This window comes from Chiloscyllium plagiosum, chromosome 25 (genome assembly GCF_004010195.1).
Source record: "Chiloscyllium plagiosum isolate BGI_BamShark_2017 chromosome 25, ASM401019v2, whole genome shotgun sequence".
Lineage (NCBI taxonomy): Eukaryota > Metazoa > Chordata > Chondrichthyes > Orectolobiformes > Hemiscylliidae > Chiloscyllium > Chiloscyllium plagiosum.
In genome coordinates this window covers 34,674,974-34,695,058 of record NC_057734.1, presented here as the reverse complement: position 1 = coordinate 34,695,058, position 20,085 = coordinate 34,674,974, and the positions used below count along the sequence as shown (strand labels likewise).

The window sequence follows — 20,085 nt, the reverse complement described above, 5'->3', positions numbered from 1 at the left end:
AGGAGTTTGTGTGTGTGTATGTGCGTGAGAAGTGCGGGTGGTGGCGGGGGAACGAGACTCGTGTCCGGCAGCTCGTGCCCGACGCGAGGCCACGCCCCCTCTGCCCTCGCCGGGGGGAGGAGCGAGCGGTGAGCGAGGACGGGGGAGGGGCCTAGCGGTCTGTGTGCGTGTGTGTTTGGGGAGGGGGGAGGAGTGAAAGCGCGTCGCCCATGTGACGCGGGCGCAGCCAATCCTTGGCGGGGGAAAGGCGCCCGCCTCAGCGCTGTCGCCATTACGCTGATTGCCTGTCTCTGTCTCTCTCCGTGTGTGTGTGTTATGTATGTATGTATGTGTGAGTGAGTGAGTGGGAGAGAGAGAGAGAGAGAGGAGCAGCAGCAGCAGCCTTCAGCGGATCACTGGCGGCGGCAACAGCAGTAGCAGCGAGTGATTTTTTTTCTCCTCTTCTAACTTGGGAGGCGGACGACGACGACGGGGAAGGACAACAACACACGCCGAAATTATCTATCTCTAAGTCATCATCATCAAAAGCTTGGGGGAGCCTCCTGAAATAAAGCGGCGGACGTCACTCCTTCCATCGCTCTGGAGAGATTTTTAGTTATCATTTTTAAAACATATTTATTCGTTATTTTTCCCACATCTCCCCCCCCACCCCTCCACCTCCTGTGGGCGGAGAGGAGGGTATTTTTTTTGGTGAGGGGAGGTGATTGTTTCATCCCTCCCGGTTCCATCGAGATATTATTTTTCTTTGCAAGGGAAAAGCAAGACGGAATCTTTAATTCGACCTCCGGAGAGAAAGTCATGCACGGAGCATGACTGCAGCAAACTGGGTGGCCAACGGTGCTAGCTTGGAGGACTGCCATTCGAATTTATTCTCTCTGGTGAGTGAGAGAGAGAGACTGGGGAGAAAGAGAGAGGGGCCTTAGGCTGTGTGGGAGCAGCCATTTTCTGCTAATGGTTTAGCATAACCGTTTACATGGCCTTATTTTCCTGTCTGGAGTTTATTCCCTAACGCCCCCCCCCCCAAACTATTTTTGATTATGCCCCTCCTCTTCTTCCCCCACCCCCTCCCAAAAGCCGACACTACGTATTGCATATTGTTATTGTCTCTTAACAGAGCTGGAAGCTTTTAATCCACCATCTTGAACTGGAAAAATGTCTGCATATTGCAATCCGAATTAAAGCGTGTCTTTTTTTCTCTCGGGGTGTGTATGGCGGGGGGGGGGCGGTGGGAGGTTTGGTGGTGGCGGCGAGGTGGAGTTCAACGTAATCTCTACCTCACATCTGATACTGTTTGCCGTTTACAGGGCATTTATTTGGCATTTTGTCTTACTACCACCACTACCATCAGATTTTCCGGTGCCCGTCTTTTTAATGCTCCCATGTGTAGTAATAAATCATGCCCCTTGTCTGAAGTTTGAATGTTATGTACTTTTTCTGCAATTACATCGTAGTTGAAATTTTCTCTACGCGAATCTCTTTTGATTGCATCTTTTAATTCACAGTTTATTTTGAGCTTGTCCTCATAATCAAAATATTTAAATGTTCATTATGCATTGCATACAACATGCAATAAGGAAATGTAAATTTTGTAGAAAGGCATTGTGTTCTCGTTTGTTTATATTTTGTGAATTACATATTTTAAAAATAGTTTGTTTCATTCATATAAAAGTACTCAGTAGAAGCCCTTTAAAATTGATTTGGCAATGTGAAAGTATTTTACATTTTTCCAGTGGAAGTATTGCTATACTGTTTAAATAATACATTTTGATCAGTCAAAAATTGATAATCAGTTTCCCTTAATTTATATGTCGTAATTGTTTACAATTGTAACTGAAGTTTACAAAAAACTTCAGAGACTGGAAAACAAAAACAGAAATTGCTGGAAAAATTCAGCAGGTCTGGTAACATCTCAAAGAGAAATCTGAGCTAATGTTTTGGGTTCTGAAATGTTAACACTGATTTCTGTTCACAGATGCTACCAAACCTGCTGAGATTTTCCAACAAGTTCTGTTTTTGTAGTCATGTTTTGCAATTGATGTGATGGTTTATATCTAAGTTCAAAACATCATTCTCAACACAATTAATAGATTTAGATTTAATTGGTGGTCCTTCTAAAATTTTTCTTTCGGACTGTTTTTGATATATTTCTCAACCAACAGGCTGAACTAACTGGCATCAAATGGCGTAGGTACAGTTTCCAGGGTCTAGGGGGCTGTGGTCCCATCATCTCAGCACCAGCTCAGGATGATCCTATTCTGCAGACTTTTATTCGATGTCTACAAGCCAATCTGCTATGTGTATGGAGACGAGATGTGAGGCCCGAAGCCAAGGAGTTGTGGATTTACTGGTGGGGAGAGGAACCGAATTTAGTTGATATAATTCATCATGAATTACGAGGTGAGTTCCATCTATCTTATCCTATAAAATGGCAATACTCCTGGAGTTTCCAAGATTGATTACTGTTGCTTTGGCGTACATGGTCTAAACAATTGAAGAGGGATGTGCAGTGGATCAAATCTTTAAGAGAATTTTTACCTCCTTGCAAAGCCATCTTAAATACTTTAGTTATAATTTCCAGGCTTTTTTAAAAAGGCTTTCATCACTGTTAATTCCTGATAGGTTTCTTTGCAAATGTATGAAATGTTTTTATTAATGTAAATGAAAAATTCCTACTAGGATTTTCACCATAATTTATCTGAACTAGAACTAGTAAGGACTTTGAATGATATACCTCCTCTGGTCACTATGAAATCCAAAATTGACTTTGGTTGTGTTTTGACAGATCTTGTGAAGGAATATATTATAATATACACATGTCTCATGAAAATATTTTGTATTATTTGTTAAAAATTGCAGAAACATTGAGCACTTGAATAAATGCGTGTTGACATCCAGTGTTTGGAATATTTTGGGTACTTGCAGTTCAGGAAAGGATGCATTGATTCAGCAGTGTCAGTGACTGGTCGTTTACAGCTTTTTAGTCTCTGGAAAGATCCAGAGAGGCCAACTGCATGGTAATTTGACTCTGTCAGCAGGATACTTGTATACTATTTACTAAGAAAATTCTTAGGATTCTTAACTATTAGTTCACATTCTCCTTTTGTTTTAAAATGTTACAGTTTACTTGTTTCGCTTACATAATTTGCTGTTGCTATAGGAAATTATGTTTGCAAGCCAGAAATAGCTAATGCTTTGCTTAATTTCTGTGAAAGGGTGAATATGCTTATTTGCATATTTAAACAAGTAGCAAGCAAAATATGAATATGGTCTGCTTTTGTGAAGATTTTTTGGATAGTGAATTTTGCAACCTGAAAACACATTTTAGCTCTTGGGGAGCCCCCTTACCCAGAGATCAAACACAAAACCTGCCAAGATGATGCGGTAGACAGCAGCTGTGAATTTTTGTTGTGCAGTGGCATCTCATAGCTGTGTGTACTTAAATTTGTTGTACACTGCGGTGAACAATATTAGAAGTAACAATGTAATCTAGTTGAATATCCTTGAGTACTATATAATTAGTCAGTAAAACTATTCTATCACGGGAACTGTGTTATAAAATACTTAGTTCTTTGTCAACACTTAAGTACTTGTTGTGAATTAAGACTTCACACGTTATCTATGTAATCTGGTTGGAAATGGCTCGGGTGGCTATTTTTAGTTTCATTTTGACCTTTGAGTTTTGTCTTGAATCTTTGTGGACTTGGTACTTTTTTCTCTATATTGGAGTTAAGATTGAATGTTTACAAAATAAAAATGATTGCATTATATCCTTTTTTGAATATTGTGTAGTTTCCGCTTGTAGCATCATCTACAGTTAGTTTTGTTTTCATATCCATACAAAAATCTATTAGAGGTAAACTAGTTTATATGTCTGCTGAGTTGTGAAGGAATTTCTGAAAAAAAATCTGAAAATTGATACGTTGGCTTTTATTTGTTATGATTTTTAGCAACTTGGTATCAGTTTTAAAATTACTGCCATAAAACCCCAATGGAAGTATGAAAACATCTGAGAAATAAAGATCATGCTCTCATGAATGATAACAGTTGTAGAAATTTATAATAGGATTTAAGCATAAATAGTAAAACCACAATTAAAACTGTTCTGGTAAATACCATCTTTGTCATTAGAGTGACACTGACGTAAGCATTTTGTGGTTGAAGAAATATGTCTTTGTTCTTTTCCTACTGTAAACTAGTTTGGCTTGGTCTGCATATTTAAAAAATATTAAGGGTCTGCTTTTTAAACTCTATCATGTGTCATTTCTTTACTTGCTCCATACTATGCACGGTTATTTGATATTTATACTGATTACAGAGTGAAGAGAAAAGACTTTTACAAGGCTTCAAATTAAATTCTTTTTTTAAAAAAGTGATAATTAAAGTATTGGAAGTAACTGCAATTTAGTTTGAGGTATTAAAATTTGTATTATAGTTGCATTTTATATATATATATTCCACTATCTTCAGCCCTGTAGTGTTTTTATTGATGTAGTGTGTGTGATATATATTATATAACTCAGTCTGACTTAACTATTTAATGGAATGTTATGAGTTGCAAATGAATGCACAGCATTGTAATGTATTTCAATTAAACAAATTGTGCGACTTGATAAATTGGGTTAACTATTGAAATCTGGTTGTATAGATTGTTGTTTGCTTAAAGATGTTGGAGTGAATATTTTTGAGAAGCTCTTTAGTTGTTTATGGTTTGAATATTTTTTTTGAAAAAGTAATGTGTGGGAACCCTTTGCAGAATTTCTTCTTCTCCTCATTTATTACTTTCCAACAGCAGTGAAAATACGTTTAATATTTCCTGAATGTTAATTAGAAACAAGCCATCAACTCTACCCTGTAATACTTATCAGATTTTTGGTCTCGTTAAGATTTGCACAATAAAATTGCAATTATGGGAACATGGTTTGCTGCAATGAAATATTATGTAAGAGCTTATAAGCTCAAACCTCGAATCTTGAAGGGGTTGCTTGAAGGAGCTGAACTTAAATGCGCAGCCATAGTGAGATGTTATGATAGCTATAATGTTATAACAAACCATCATCTCCCAGACCATCCACAACCTCATCACCTCTGGGGATCTCCCATCCACAGCCTCCAACTTCATTATCCATGAACCCCGCACTGCCCGATTATACCTTATTTCTAAGATTCACAAACCTTACTGCCCTGGTCAACTTATTGTCTTAGCCTGTGCCTGTCCCACCGAACTCATCTCTTCCAACCTGGACACCATCCTGTCCCTCTTAGACCAGGAACTCCCCACCTATGTTTGTGACATCACCCATGCCCTTCACCTCCTCCAAGATTTTTGTTTTCCCAGCCCCCAGAGCCTCGTCTTCCATGGACATCCAGTCCCTGTGCGCATCCGTCTACTACGACGAAGGTCTCCAAGCCCTCCGTTTCTTCCTCTCATGCCGTCCCAAACAGTACCCTTCCACCCTAATCCGCCTGGCTGAACTGATCCTTACCCTCAACAACTTCTCCTTCCAATCCTCCCATTTCCTACAAACCAAAGGGGTAGTCATGGGCACCCGCATGGGACCCAGCTTTGCCTGCCTGTTTGTCGGATAACAGTCCATCTCCTGCAGTTACACCAGCACCACCCCCCACTTGATCCTCCGCTACATCGATGATTGTATCGGCGCTGCCTTGTGCTTCCCCGAGGAGGTTGAACAGTTCAACAACTTTACCAATACCTTCCACCCCGACCTCACATTTGCCTGGACCATCTCGGAAACCTCTCTCTCCTTCCTTGACCTCTCCATCGCAGTCTCTGGCGACCGACCATCCACAGACACATACTACAAGCCCACCGACTCCCATAGCTACCTAGACTACACCTTCTCCCACCCTACCTCCTGTAAAAACATCATTTCTTATTCCCAGTTCCTCTGCCTTCACTACATCTGTTCCCAGGATGACCAGTTCCACCTCAAAGTCCCAGGTGGGCTCCTCCTTTCATGATTGCAACTTCCCTTTCCACGTCGTTGATAATGCCCTCCAGTGCATCTCCTCCACTTTACGCACCACCGCCCTTGAACCCCACCCCTCCCAATGCAACAAGGACAGAACCCCTCTGGTCCTCACATTGCACCACACCAACCTCCGCATACAATGCATCATCCTCCACTGCTTCCAAACAGACCCCACCACCAGAGATATATGTCCCTCCCCACCCCTATCAGTATTCCGAAAAGACCATTCTCTCTGCAACTCGCTCGTCAGGTCCACACCCCAATCCTGGCACCTTTCCCTGCCACTGCTGAAAGTGCAAAACCTGTGCCCACACCACTCTCCTCACTTCTGTCCAAGGCCCCAAGGGATTCTTCCACATCCATCAGAAACTTACCTGTACCTCTACCAATGTTATTTACTGTATCTGTTGCACCCGATGTGGTCTCCTCTACATTGGGGAGACAGGATGCCTTCTTGCGGATTGTTTTCAGAACATCTTTGGGCCACCACCGACTCCACTGCCCCAGGCTGAACACTTCAACTTCCCCTCCCACTTGGGCATGCAGGTGTGTCCACTGCCAAAATGTTACCACCCAACGCCTGGAGGAGGAATGCCTCATATTCCGCCTTGGGACCCTGCAACCACATGGGATAAATGTGGATTTCAACAGCTTCCTCATTTCCCCTTCCCCACATTATCCCAGTGCCAAGCCTCCAATTCAGCACCAACTCTGGAACTGTCCATCACTGCCCCCTCTGACCTATCATCTTCTCCCACACCTTCATTCACCTATCACTTTCTCAGCAACCTTCCCCAAACCCCACTCCCTCCCATTTATCTCTCAGCCTCGACCCACATGCCTCATTCCTGATGAAGGGCTTATGCCTGAAACATCAGTTCTCCTGTTCTTCAGATGCTGCCTGACCTGCTGTGCTTTTCCAGCACTATACTCTCGACTCTAATTTCCAGCATCTGCAGTCCTCACTTTGTCCCTGTTATAATAGCTGTTTGTACTGTTGGTGGAGCTTTAAGCATGCAGAACTGTATGTGTGTTGTATGTCTGTGAATTCTTATTATTTTATTGCCATTTGTTCCAAAAGCCACTTCAGGGTTACTTAGAACAATTGGAGATAGCAGTAATTTTTTTTTTTGTGAGCTTGTAAAGTAAACCTGAGAAATGCAGTAATGAATCTTTTAATTTCAAGATTAATTTAGTTTGTGAAGCTTTTTTGCTTTTTCATTTTATCAAAAGTCAGTCAACAACTTAATGAATTTATATGAATCTTGATATTGAGGATAATTGTATATATTGACATTAGCTTCAGGGGACTTAATTACCCTCTTGTATTGAAAGCAAAATCCATTTTGTATATCGTTTGAATTTAGGTAGTAAATCATCTGCAATAATATTGCATGCACCAAGTCAACATATTCTCACTTTCTGACTTATTTTGCTGTTACATGCTTGCACTCTCGTTCCCCATTCAATCCCTTTCATCTTCTATCATTTTCTTTATTCCTTGTTTACTGTTAGCCACTTCCACTTTGAGCCACCCACCCTATGTTTTTTCTCAGTGCTGCACTTTCACTGACCCCCATTTTAACACTCCAAATGCTATCTTCCACTTGCTGTCTTCATAGGTGGGTGTAACAAGCTGTAAAATTGAACTAAACTGCACAGACTAAAACCTGTATCCATTTCTGCTCTTGAGTTTCACTCGAGCTACTGATGACAAAGATAGCTTTGGTGCCATCAGAAATATTCTGTGGGAAGGGCAATTTCTGTCATGGAACACATGATTATTGCTTATTTCCAGAACACTCTGCAGAGCTGTCAGTTCTCTGTTGGTTAAAATGTATGTTGAATCCATTTCAAGAGGGAATGTCATGAATTGCAGCGATGTTGTAATATTATAGTCCAATTATTGGGAGAGATTTTCTTGCCACCAGCTACCAAAAAAATACATAGCCCATATCAATGAGTATCAATGTTTTTTTTTTCCTCTCCAAAGTTCAGCAAATATTGTGATTATTTGGCTCCGTCTCAATCTGTAACGTCGTAGAGTTTAAAAAATAAGCAATTCTTGTATCTCTTTCTTGGTGAAGGTGTTGTGTTCTTGTATATAAAGAAAGAAACACACATTTTCATTTGTTGTAAAAGTGGTTGACCTTGGCATTTATTTCAGATCTAAGCAAGTGTTTTGACAGCACACTTTTTGTATCTACTTTTATCTATTGTGGTTTGAGAGATTTAGATGCTTCATTCTGCAGCTGAAAGGGACTCTGATTTTTCTCCTAAATGACAAAGATTGAATGCATAGCTTCGGTAATAATGTTTCTTAATTTCAAAAAATGGTTTTGTAGTGTTGTAGCAGATCATTAGCACAAAGTCTTATTTAGTACCTTGTCCTATTTTTTCCTTTTTTTTTGATTCCTCTAATTTTAATCCGTGATATACAATTCAAAATTCAGTAATGCAGCATTTAGACTGGACAAGTGCTTTCTTAACACACTGTTCTAAAGTCTTAGCTTTCAATTGGCACTTTTACTCAACTGTCAAGGCAGTTTTCCCTCATCTTAGCTGGACTATTTATAAAATTTGTCTTGAATGCAGAAATAATCTCATGTAGGTAATCTAATCATTTTTGTGAAGAGCATCATTAATATCTTAAATTCTGCTGATTTTGTATGCAGGTACTTGACTGCATCCTTAAAACATGCTGGTTTTAGAAGAGTTTCACTTGACTTTCCAAACAAAAAAAAACAATAGTTTGTAGCTAGTTAATGAGTTTATTGAACTTGGTTTTAACAAGTATCTTGGTACACTGTAAACTGCAGTTATGTTGGTGTTACACACCACAATTTTAATTGTTTGCATAAGCAAAATGTTTATTTCTCACTCTTGGTTAACCTTGAAAGTTCCCAAACTTGTAGACATTATTTGCAAAGGATTTCTGAAATGTTTTTAACGTTGAAGAAAATTTAATTCTTTACATTTGCGTTGTTAATACCAGATTCCGGTTTCGTATAATATTATTGTATTAACTCACTGACCTTTTGCTTTGGTTTTGTTTGTAGAAATGTTTTGAGAAAAGTAGTTTAGTGAAGTAATTCATTTGTAATTAAGTCTTAATAAATTTACGGTTGATAGAGGAATGCTGCCCAGGGCATTGAGAATGAAAGTAGCACTTGAGAATTTTGTTAAGCAAAAATGTTGCAAGGTGTGAACTTGATGTGAATGTGGCATAATATGAAAGTGTTGGTTTATGACGGTAACTTGATGCATTTTCAGCCTTAATCAGTTTTTCAAAAATGGAAAGCCAATGAAATCTGGACACAATGTACAAATACTGAAATGTTGGCAGGTAAACTCTGCTGTTTTTTTGTTAGCATTGTGTGACGCACCATTTTGCATCGTCTTATGCATCAAGGACTTGTACTGTCAGCTGTCATAGAGTCATAGAAATGTTTAGCACAGAAACAGAGACTTTGATCCACCTTGTCCATGCCAACCAGATATCCTAAATTAGTCTAGTCCCATTTGCCAGCACATAGCCCATAATCCCTCTAAACCCTGTCGCTTGAGAAAATGCTGGTTGTGTTTGTAATCTATTTCCCAAGTTCAGTTGATCAGTACATACAAACCCCTTCTGTGTGTCTTCAGTGATTACTTGAAGCTGTCTCCCAGATTTCTTTATTTACTTCAAAATATTATTTATATTTGCTTTGATGAAAATGCTTTGAGTTTTCTGTAAAGGTTATTTTCAAATATTTTGTATTGTCAGATAATGCTCCATTTCATTTACAATGTATAGTTTTCTTGGAGTGCACTTTAAACAGATTATGTAAACTTACAAGATTTACAAAGTCTTGAGGGATCTTAGTTTTTTGCTTACGTTCTGTATAAATTTGATGAAAAGGAAATATCATTTCTCAGTTGTTCACATGTTCCTGCCTACATATTAGCTACAATAGTTGTTTACTAATTTCTGATTCCAGTGAATAAAGTCCATATGTCAGAGCTGATGGTGTGAAGTCTTAACTAGATTACAATATTGGTTCCAATATAATTCGACAAAAATTGGTCAAACCAGCTCAAAAGATTGAATTTCAGCCACAAATTGAGTTTGTTTTCTTTGCAGACATTGTGTTGAAAGTTAACCTTGCCTACAAAATTGGCCATGCCCTCGGATTAAGTTAATTACCATAAGAAGTTTCCGCTAATAGCATCTGTTTGCTGGCATTTCGAAGACTTTTAAAATTGAGCCTTTCTGGCACAGACAACAGATGCTTTTTTAAAAAAAAAACTTTGTTCTAATTTATTGAAACATTTACAGCACTGTACTTGGTGAGTGATTTTGTACTGGTTTAAGGACATTTCAGTTATTTAAAATTTACTTACAGCAGGTGGATTGAACGTGGATTAAGATTGCTTATTTATAATTAGCCCATTTCAGCTGTATTAATAATGTTGTACTAGATTTTCTTCACTAAATATTTCAGGGAATTTTTTTTATTATGGACTTTTATACTTTGATACTGGTTCATAGCAGATTTTACACTTAGCAAGAACCGATGAGTCAAATCGGAACTTGTGAAAGCTTAGATCCCTGAATCTTCCCAAATCAGCAACACGTGGCTGATGTGCTTAACTAAGTTGAATTTTATTTGAGTATTAGCCTACAGATGCCCACAGCTTGGTGAGTATTGTGTGAAGTAACACATTCTGACAGTACATGGTTGCCTTTTTTGCTGTCTGTTTGTACTCCTTTCAGTCTGTCTGCCTGTTTGAGTATATTACTGTTTTTTTCATACTGTTTGCATCTTTCTCTGTATAACTGTAATTCTGTCTCACTTGCTACCTGTACGTCTTGTCTTCTTGCTCTTAACTTTCTGAATTTTGGCTCTGTGTCTCTTGGTTATGCCTGTAATTTTGTAGCAGCTGCACATGTCAGAAACTTGTGCTTTTTGATGTTGCAACTGGTCTACTGTCTAGATAATGTACACTTGTTGGAGAAAAGTTGGATGATAGAATAGAATTGCTACCAATGGAATACAGTGTGCATGTGAAATGTTAGGTGAATTAGAGGGTTTTCATTCCTGTCCCAACAACATGCGCTGTCATGAAGATGGGGCCTTGCAGCATAGAACAGAACTGTTTTGCAGTATCATGGGCGGCTAACTCAAATGGAAAATGAATGTTGGATGTTGTTTTGAAAGTATAGGTCGTCCTGCTATAATGCATGTTTCGTCAACATGAATTTGTTGTAATGCAATTGACGAATAAGGCACGTTGTTTCTAAAGCACAGACTTTTAAAGTTTGTTGGCTAAAGCATGATTGCATCGCCTACACTTCAAAATGATTTGAATAGTGAGATTTTTGTGCAGCGCAGGTTTGCACAGGAATGCAACTACCAAGTAATAGCAGAACTACCTGTCTTGAAATAATTTAATTTTGAATGTTGATTAAATCATTGTTAATACTGTTGTTTACAGTTATTTCATTAAATTTGTGTTTTTAGTTAGTTTATAAACTTATTTGAAGAAAGATAAATGTATTTTTGGGCAGCAATCTTACAAATTTGCAAAGGTTCAAATGCATAAATGTCTAGTCATTGAAGCTTTGAAGTTATTGGAGAGAAGGAAGCAATACATCACTAGAATTTCAATATGATAGAATTGTAGATAGAGCGTTTGTGTTAATTTCATTTGAAGGGCATAATAGCAAAAGAGAGGAACAAACTTCAGGGGAAAAAAAACTGAGATGAAAAGCACTATGAAGACATTAGACTGAAAACTGTCAAGTCCACTTTACCTATGGCCTGCATCCTAGAGTTTTCAAGGAAGTGACTGCGGAGATAATGCATATATTGGTTGTAATCATCCACATTTCCCTGGATTTTGGAATTTTCCAGCAGATTGCTAAACCACAGATAAAGCAAGTTGATCCAAGAAAGGCTGGATACCACATTGGAAAGATATGGCACTTAGTCTGACGTCTGTCGTTGAGGAGAATGTTAGAATCCGTTATTAAAGAAATAGCAGCAGGACATTGATTGCATTATGATTTTCCCAATCATAGTTTGTGTGGGAAAATGGCTTTTAGCAAGTTTATTAGAGTGCTTTGAGTATGTAACAAGCAGAGTCAATTAAGGGTAAACAAGTGGGTGCAGCATATTTGGGTTTTCAACAGACATTTGATAAAGTGCAGCATTAAAGGTTGCTATCTAAGAACATGCAATGTTTGGGTAATATTGACTTCGCTCTGTTAACCAGCAAGAAACAGGATAAATGCCTGTGTTGGCAAACTTAAGTGAAATGTCACAGTAATCAGTGCTGGTGCGTCAATTATTTATAGATTATATTAATGACTTGGATGAAGGGGTTGAGTAAAATATTTAATTGTATCATTTGGACTAAGTGCATAGGGGGTGAAGGGTATTGCTTGGAGGGTTTTGTGAGCAAATATAAAGGGACAGTTACTGATATGAGTTGACTGGAGTTGGGAGATAGGTGTTTTACTTGAAATAGATTTATTCAAGATAAAGGCTGGCTTTGATTTTCTTACTTTACAACTAGTTATCTGGAGTGTAATATGTGCCACATTTGCTGATGAATTAAAGGTAATAAAGCAAATTGTAAGGAGGAAACAGTTTGCAGAAGGATGTGGATAGGTTTGGCGAGTATACTGTGAGAAAATGTGAAATTGTTCACTTTTGACAGAAAGAATTGAAAAGCAAATGTTACTTATCAAATTGCAATATATCGTGGAGAGGGTACTGGGCTACCTTGTACATAATTCACAAAGGTTTGTATAGAGGTACAGCAAATAATTTAAAAGGCAAAGTTGGTCTTAATTGCAAGGGAAATGGATTATGAAAGTAAGGAATGTTTATGACAACTGTGTGTAGCCATTGGTGAGGCCACACCAGGAATAATCTATACAGTTTTGGTACCTATATTTGGCAATAGATGCACTTGGCATTGAAAGCAGTTCCGAGAACGTTCATAGGCTAATTCCTGGGATGAAGGGGCTATTTTATGAGGAATAATTGAGTTTATGCTCATTAGAATTTAGGAAATGAATGATGACCATCTAAACATGTAAAATTCTGAATGGAATTTCATGTGTAAAAGCTGAGACAATATTTTGGCTTGATGGGAATGCTGGAACTTGGGCACTCAAAAATAGTCGTTCAAGTGTGGCACTGGAAAAAGCACAGCAGGTCAGGCTGCATCAGAGGGTCAGGAGAGTCTTTTTGGGCATCGCCATCTTGCTGCTCGGATGCTGCCTGACCTGCTGTGCTTTTCCCAGTGCCGCACTTTATTGACTCTGACTCTCCAGCATCTCCAGTCCTCATGATCTCCTATACACTTAAAAAATAGATCAATTAGTACACTACAAAGCTTCACCACTTCGTGTTATCACATTATTGTAATTTATGTAACTGTTCCTTGAGGATTTTTCCTGCTAGTTTCAACTACAAATCTGGAAAAACTTTCAGGGCTTTTTCCATCTTACTCTGGTTTGGCCTGAAGTGTCATCTTCAAGCAATCTGTTCTGAAAGTTCTGGGCAGGTTTTGATGGGTGCAAATTACATCACAACAATTATAAGCAATCCACAATGCGTTAAAACAGTCAAATTGCTTTGTCCTATTTCCAAATGTTAATGGATCCTTTATATACAAAAAAAACACTAGGGTCTAAATTTGTATCTTCACCAAAATCTAATCTGTTCTTCCTTGGTTCATGTCATATCTGTATACGACATTCATTGAAATCAGTCCATTAGGTTTTGAGAGGGAGGATTTCCTAGCAGACTAACAAACAAATGAAAACGTAATTTAATGCACTTTTTATTTGAGGATTGTCAGTCTTTGGAGTCCTGTACTCCATAGAGCGGGGCTGTCTCATCAAAAATATTCAAGGCTGAATTAGATTCTTGGTCTGCAGAGGTGGTGGGAGGAGGAGAGTTGAGAAAAAATGTTAAGGTCATGATTAGAGCAACAATGATATTATTAGTGGAACAGGCTCAAGAGCCAGTAAAGCTTATTTTGGCTTCTATTTATTGTATTCTGCGTTCATAATTATAGATGTGTCCTTTGAGCACTTAAAGACTCAATTTTGTGCTTTGGGACATGAGGTGAAATAATTGTGATGGCAAGATTAATTTTTATTAATAAAGATCACCAGAGGAAATGTTGGCACAATTTAAATGTAATTTGGGTTTTTTAAAACTAAATCTTATTCCAGATAGGTATGGTTGCAGCAGTAATGAGCATTGATTTCAGGGGATTCTAGGGGAAATGATGTCAACCAGACTGTTTAGTTGGGGTTAGGAACTGGCAAAAAAGACTGGTAAACGTAACATTTTCAAAGTATGAGGATGTATACTTGAATGCCATAATCTACAAGGCTGCAAGCTAGGAGTGGGAAAGTGGGATCAAGATGGATGGCTCTTTGTTGGCTTGTGCAGACATGGTTGCTGAAGAGTCCCTTGCAGTGCTGAGATTGCTGATTTTTGAAAGAGGCACATAGCAATGAACTCTCTAGTCCAGTACATCGTTCTATTTTCAAGTATGATTAATTAGGTTCGTGCTCGTGCAAAGTATCTGCCTAACTTTCAAGTTGTATGTCTGTGACAAGTACTTGAGGGCAACATCATATACTCCTTGTGTTTGCTGTTACATTCAGTGCGTTGAAGCTTCACTTGGAACTCAGTTGTGGTAGGAAACTCCTAGGGAGAGTGGAAACGTTCGGCTAGGATTTCCTTAACCATCTGTAGAGGTCAACCTTCCCGGCTGATTCGTTGGTGCCCAAAGCTCCTGACTAAAATAGAGAAGATAAATTTGGAAAGGCACTAAATATATTGAGCAACTTTGAGAACACAGACACATCAGATGTTTTGAAGAGTGCAGACAAACCACCCAAGAACACATCTACCCAAATTCCTGCCCACTTGTGATAAAGTCTGACCATCATGCATTGGTTCCAAAATGGCCAATAGATCCAATTGACCTGAAATGGAAGCAAGTCATTCTCAATTGTAGGGGACTGCCTCAGTATAACATGTGGTAAATGTGAAATGGACTTTAAAAAGTGATCAGATTTCTGTTTCCTGAGCTGAATTGTTTTGAAAAAGTGTGATGGTTAATGTTTACTCAAAATGCCCTTTTGGTCTTGGGTGCAGTTTTAGTTCTACCCAGCCAGTACTTAAAATTGATTTTGCATTCTCAAGTCAGTAGTATTGTTCACGTTGTTTTGGTCCTCCATCCCCCCCGCCCCCCCCTGCCCCCGCCCCACTTGAGTGTATCCCTACATAGTTGTTGCTGTACTCCTGAGATTCTTAGGTTGCAGTGATTCCAAGTAGAGCAGTTGCGTCTGATGCCAAATATCCTACCTAACAAAGTTGGTTTTCAGTGATTAGCACCTCATTTTTAGGACAGTTGGTCTGGGAGAGGATAGTGCTGTTAGTTTGCCTTTCTTACCTCTGGCTTGGAGCATCTTTACTACTGGTGGTGTGATTTCAGTGCTTTGTGCTGACTGTTGTCCCAAGACTCGGAGTCCAAGGATTGCTGTCCTGGCAAATGATGACCTTGATCTTGGGTTTGAAATCCTGATTTTCAAATACTGAGGAAAATAATCAAAATAGTGAGAGATTTAGATACTGTAGTTACTTCCAGATTTATGTGGATATTTTTAATCTGCCTGCTTCAGATGTTGCTGGAATACAGTAGCTAGTGCTGAAAGAGTTGACAGATGGGCAAGGTTTGTGCATATTTGACTCCAGCACTGCATGTGGTTTTGCTGGACTATATCTGTTGTTATGCATCCTTTGTTAGTCTGGCTGGGAAAATATATTAGAACCTTTTTGTCTGATCTGGATTAGAAGCTAGGATTCTGACTTAACTTGACCCAAAGCTTCTAATCTAACTCACCTGGGACAAAAACCAAACTCTCTTATTGTGAATAACTTAGTGATTATAGTTTGAGCATTTGAGGCATTTATAAAGATCTTAATTTTGTGTTTAAGCTGTGTTTAAAATTGGTTGTTGTTATTAGTAAGTTTCATGATGCTATGTTAGTTTGCAAGTACTTACATTAGCACATGTTGGATTGACAGTATATTGAGCTATAAAGACTGTGACTTAGTGTATTTCATGGTGCAGTGCAACCTTAATTTATCCAAATTTTGGATTATTCGGACGAGATCTGAAGTTCCTGTAGAAACGACATTAGACAACTCTGCATTCAGTTATCAGTTGAACTGCATTATGGCATATATTGTCAGATAACTGGCACTCATAAATTACTGCTTGTTTACGATCAGCTAATTATCCAAACAATCAGTTATCTGAACAAAATACTCCCTGTCCGTCTTGGCCACATAATCGCGGTTGCACTGCATTTCCAATCTATTTGATTCTGGTGAGGATAAAAGGAAAAACATCAGTAGTAACGAAAAGTGAGAAATTACGAAAGATGTGGTAGAATGTTCAGAAAATTTTGAAGACCAAGGCAAATACTGTGAAACTGATGACGGAGGAAGAAAATTTGGAATAAACTGAACATCACACTTCAGCTGACTTTGTCATTAGTTGCAAGTGATTGGAGAGTGGACAAGTGACCAGTTTCAAACTGAAGGATAAATTACAAAGTGTGAAGGGAAGCCGTGAATACTTTGCTTTGAGATGGGCACCAGAAGATGTTGGTGCTGGCAGGGTTGATGGGACTTGAACAGATTTTTTGGTACTGCACTGAATGTACTGCAGCAGGAAGGCAGGTAGCCACCATCACCTCAAGGGCAACTAGGGATGGGTAATAAATGCTGGTCTAGCCTGGAATGCCCGCATCCCATAAGTGAATTTTTAACAATCTAATGTTTCAAGTGGGAAATTTGCTCTGTTTCATCTTGCATATGATGGTAACAAAAGTAACTAAACATCAGCATCGATATTCTTTTTGAAAAAGTTTTTGTTTACCTGAAGTCATTTTAATTTTGTATAAGCTTGTATCAATTTAAGTTTTGGTGGGCATTGTTTTAATATCGAGATAATTGTAAGCAGTGAATTTAAATTTGAAAGTAATGCTGTGTTGCTTTGTTGGTCTTTTACAAACAAGCAAACAGTGATTTAAATTCCAAAGTTCAGGATCTCAAGGCAAATCTTACCTCTATTTCTGCGCATTTAAATTTTGACCAAGTCAGACAGTGCGTTGCAAATAAACTGTTACGAGCAAAATTGTTTTCTCTGTTCATTAATTACCTTTTTAATCTAATTTTTTTCACATCACAATAGCCTTCACTTGTACTTTAGTCATGTCATGCAGTACAAAAATATTCTGGTCAATATTTTGATCCAAATAATGACGACTAAACTTTAAATACTTGGAAGAAAAATGAGCTATAGACAATTTGGTAATTGTATATACAAAAATGTCTTGAAGCAGGTAGATTTTTTTGAGTTTGTTTTCTACCATGGACTCCCAGCATTTGTAAAAAATACAGCTCAGTAAATGTATGGTTTTCCAGCCAACTTAACATCTTCTCAGATGTCAGAGATCAATAAATGTTTACCACAGCAAACTGATGGTAAATATATGACCAAGACGAAACAGTAATAATCTACTTCATATGATTTACTAAAAATTAATTGACCAGGGCAAATGTGTGCACATCCGTACCTGTGTATGTCTGTCTATTTACGTGCTTGTGGTTGTAATATTGCTCTTCTGTTCCTGTATTCTTTGTTTAGGTTTATTAGAATCCTATAAAATTCATGAAGGTATATTTGTGGTTCACTTGTCTGATGAAAGACATTATTTTATTGAGGGTCTTCCTGAATTTTATGAAGTTCTAAAGCACTTTACAACCAACCACTACTTAAGTGCAATCTTTAACATTGGCAGAGTGGCAATTGATCTGCATGCAAGACCATACAAAGATCAATGAAATAAATGACTGTATGATCTATTTCTTAGGTGTTGATTGAAAATTAAACATTGGCCACAGTCCTGGTGGCCAAAGTATTCTTTGAATAGCAGGTTAGAATTGATAACATCAAATTGATAGTAGTTGGGGCTTCCGTTCTAACACTTGTTATTTAACACCTCCAACTGGACACCAGTCTATCAGTGCTGCTGTGGGATGTTGGCTGAAATTATGGTGCACAAATTCTGATAGCCAGGTAGTAATTTCTGCACGATAAATTGATGTGTATGGAGGCTCGGCAGAAATCCTGACACAGTTGACACTAATTACCTAGGAAATTGAAATTCCCTTGGAGCAATTATCTGATGTTTGGAATCTTCTGACAAAGCCTGTCAAAGTTGGAAATTTTGGAAGACCCTGAACTGCTTAACCTTTTTGTTACTCAAGTTACAGGCTTAAAGATGGAACCAGTAAGAATCTCCTAACCACAGTTGATCCGAACACGCATTCTCCTCTAGACCCCTCAACCTTTTCTGAACACTTGCCCACCTGATACCTTGTCTCCACGCATGCATTTCATGCTTGCTTGTATTTAGTTATCAGAACATTAAGCAACACATTACAGCATGCTGTTAGAAAGAGTAGCTTCCTCACTGATTCTCTTTCTCTGGCTTTGAATATTACTGAATTGGACTCTATTGTTCTGTAACAGGATGCTCAGAAAATTTGAAGGCAGAATTACTCAGGATGCGACGTAGGGTTTCTGACCCTGATTGGAAAATCCTTGAGCACGTGTTTAAGATTTGAGTGGAGTTTGAACTCACAGCCTCTTGATTTGGGCAACATCAATGAGCTGTGACTGAGACTCTTTGTGATGACTTTATGATCAGTTTTTATGCTGTATTTTAATTGACTTAGTAGCCTGTGATCTTGACTAATGTTTTTTTGTTGCTTGTTTTGGTTCAGGAAGTTTGCTGACATCATAAGGATTACTGAAACTATTAGAAAATACTCTGTACTAAAATTGAGCTTCTATTGAAAACAAACTGTTACTTTGAATCAAAGTAAAGCAAGTATTTGTGTGTATAGTTAGTCCTTATTTAAAGTTACCCTGTTCAATGTTGTTCATTTTAATGTTGGACCTTTAACCCTGCTGAGTGTTGCGATATTAGTTGTATGAAGTGATGTGCGCCAGGTTGAAGATGACTGGACTAGGTTGGTAGAGGTGGGAAATGAGATTGACAAAGCAGAACTTCCTCTTTCCAGTGGTGTCTGTGGAGGAGGTCTGTGTTTGCCCCATCCATCTGTCTGGCCCCTTCCAGTCAACCTGTGGCCCAATTGGAAGCCTATGCTTTGCGGCTGGGGCTGTTGTTGTGCCTGTTCTTTCTATTCCCACCTGCTGCTCCCTTTGTTGCTGTTGAAGGCTTGATTCACCTCCTTGTTTAGATGCCACATTGATTGGTACATGCACTGACAGGGCCACTGACATCAACTGGTCATGTCAGAGTTCCTGCACGTGCATGTTGATTGTTGTACCTGGTGGAAGATTTCACAATAAATAATCTTTATTTTAATGTTGCTTCCTAGTGATCTGACTGGCAACTCCCCTACCCCTCGACCTTTTTGAGTTGTGACCTCTCTCCACTTTTGAACAAAATGACAAATTCAGAACTATAACATTCTTATGTTAATTTTAGCTGAGTAGAGACAGCCCATTGATTATTTACTTGTTCAATCACAGCCTGTTAATATAATCTTGCATTGTCTTCCAAACTTAAAGTAGCTTGCCCGAAATAGTTTTTGATATGTATCTGGGTGATTTTTATTTAATTTTAACACAGAGTAGAGCAAGTTGTGTTTTAATTTTAAAATCTAATGCTTTAGTTAATACTCATTTCTTGTGTTTGCTAAAATGAGTTTGACAATTTGTACAATATAGGAGAAAGTGAGGACTGCAGATGTTGGAGGTCAGAGCTTAAAAATGTGTTGCTGGAAAAGTTCAGCAGGTCAGGCAGCATCAAAGGAACCAGAGCTTAAAAATGTGTTGCTGGAAAAGTTCAGCAGGTCAGGCAGCATCAAAGGAACAGGAGAATCGACGTTTCGGGCATAAGCCCTTCTTCAGGAATGAGGAGGGTGTGCCAAGCAGGCTAAGATAAAAGGTAGGGAGGAGGGACTTGGGGGAG

At 38.6% G+C, this 20,085-nt stretch overlaps 1 protein-coding gene across 2 annotated transcripts in view; it reads left to right on the top strand.

The window, feature by feature from the left end:
- Positions 1-248: 248 nt before the first annotated feature.
- The window catches only part of LOC122562734 (mediator of RNA polymerase II transcription subunit 13-like), a 236,468-nt gene continuing 216,631 nt past the window's right edge, over positions 249-20,085 (top strand). For both annotated transcript variants that reach the window (XM_043715858.1, XM_043715857.1), the window contains exons 1-2: positions 249-878; positions 2,160-2,397. In XM_043715858.1, the coding sequence (XP_043571793.1) occupies positions 810-878; positions 2,160-2,397 (307 nt within the window). In that variant the 5' untranslated portion in view covers positions 249-809. The remainder of the gene's footprint in view (positions 879-2,159; positions 2,398-20,085) is intronic.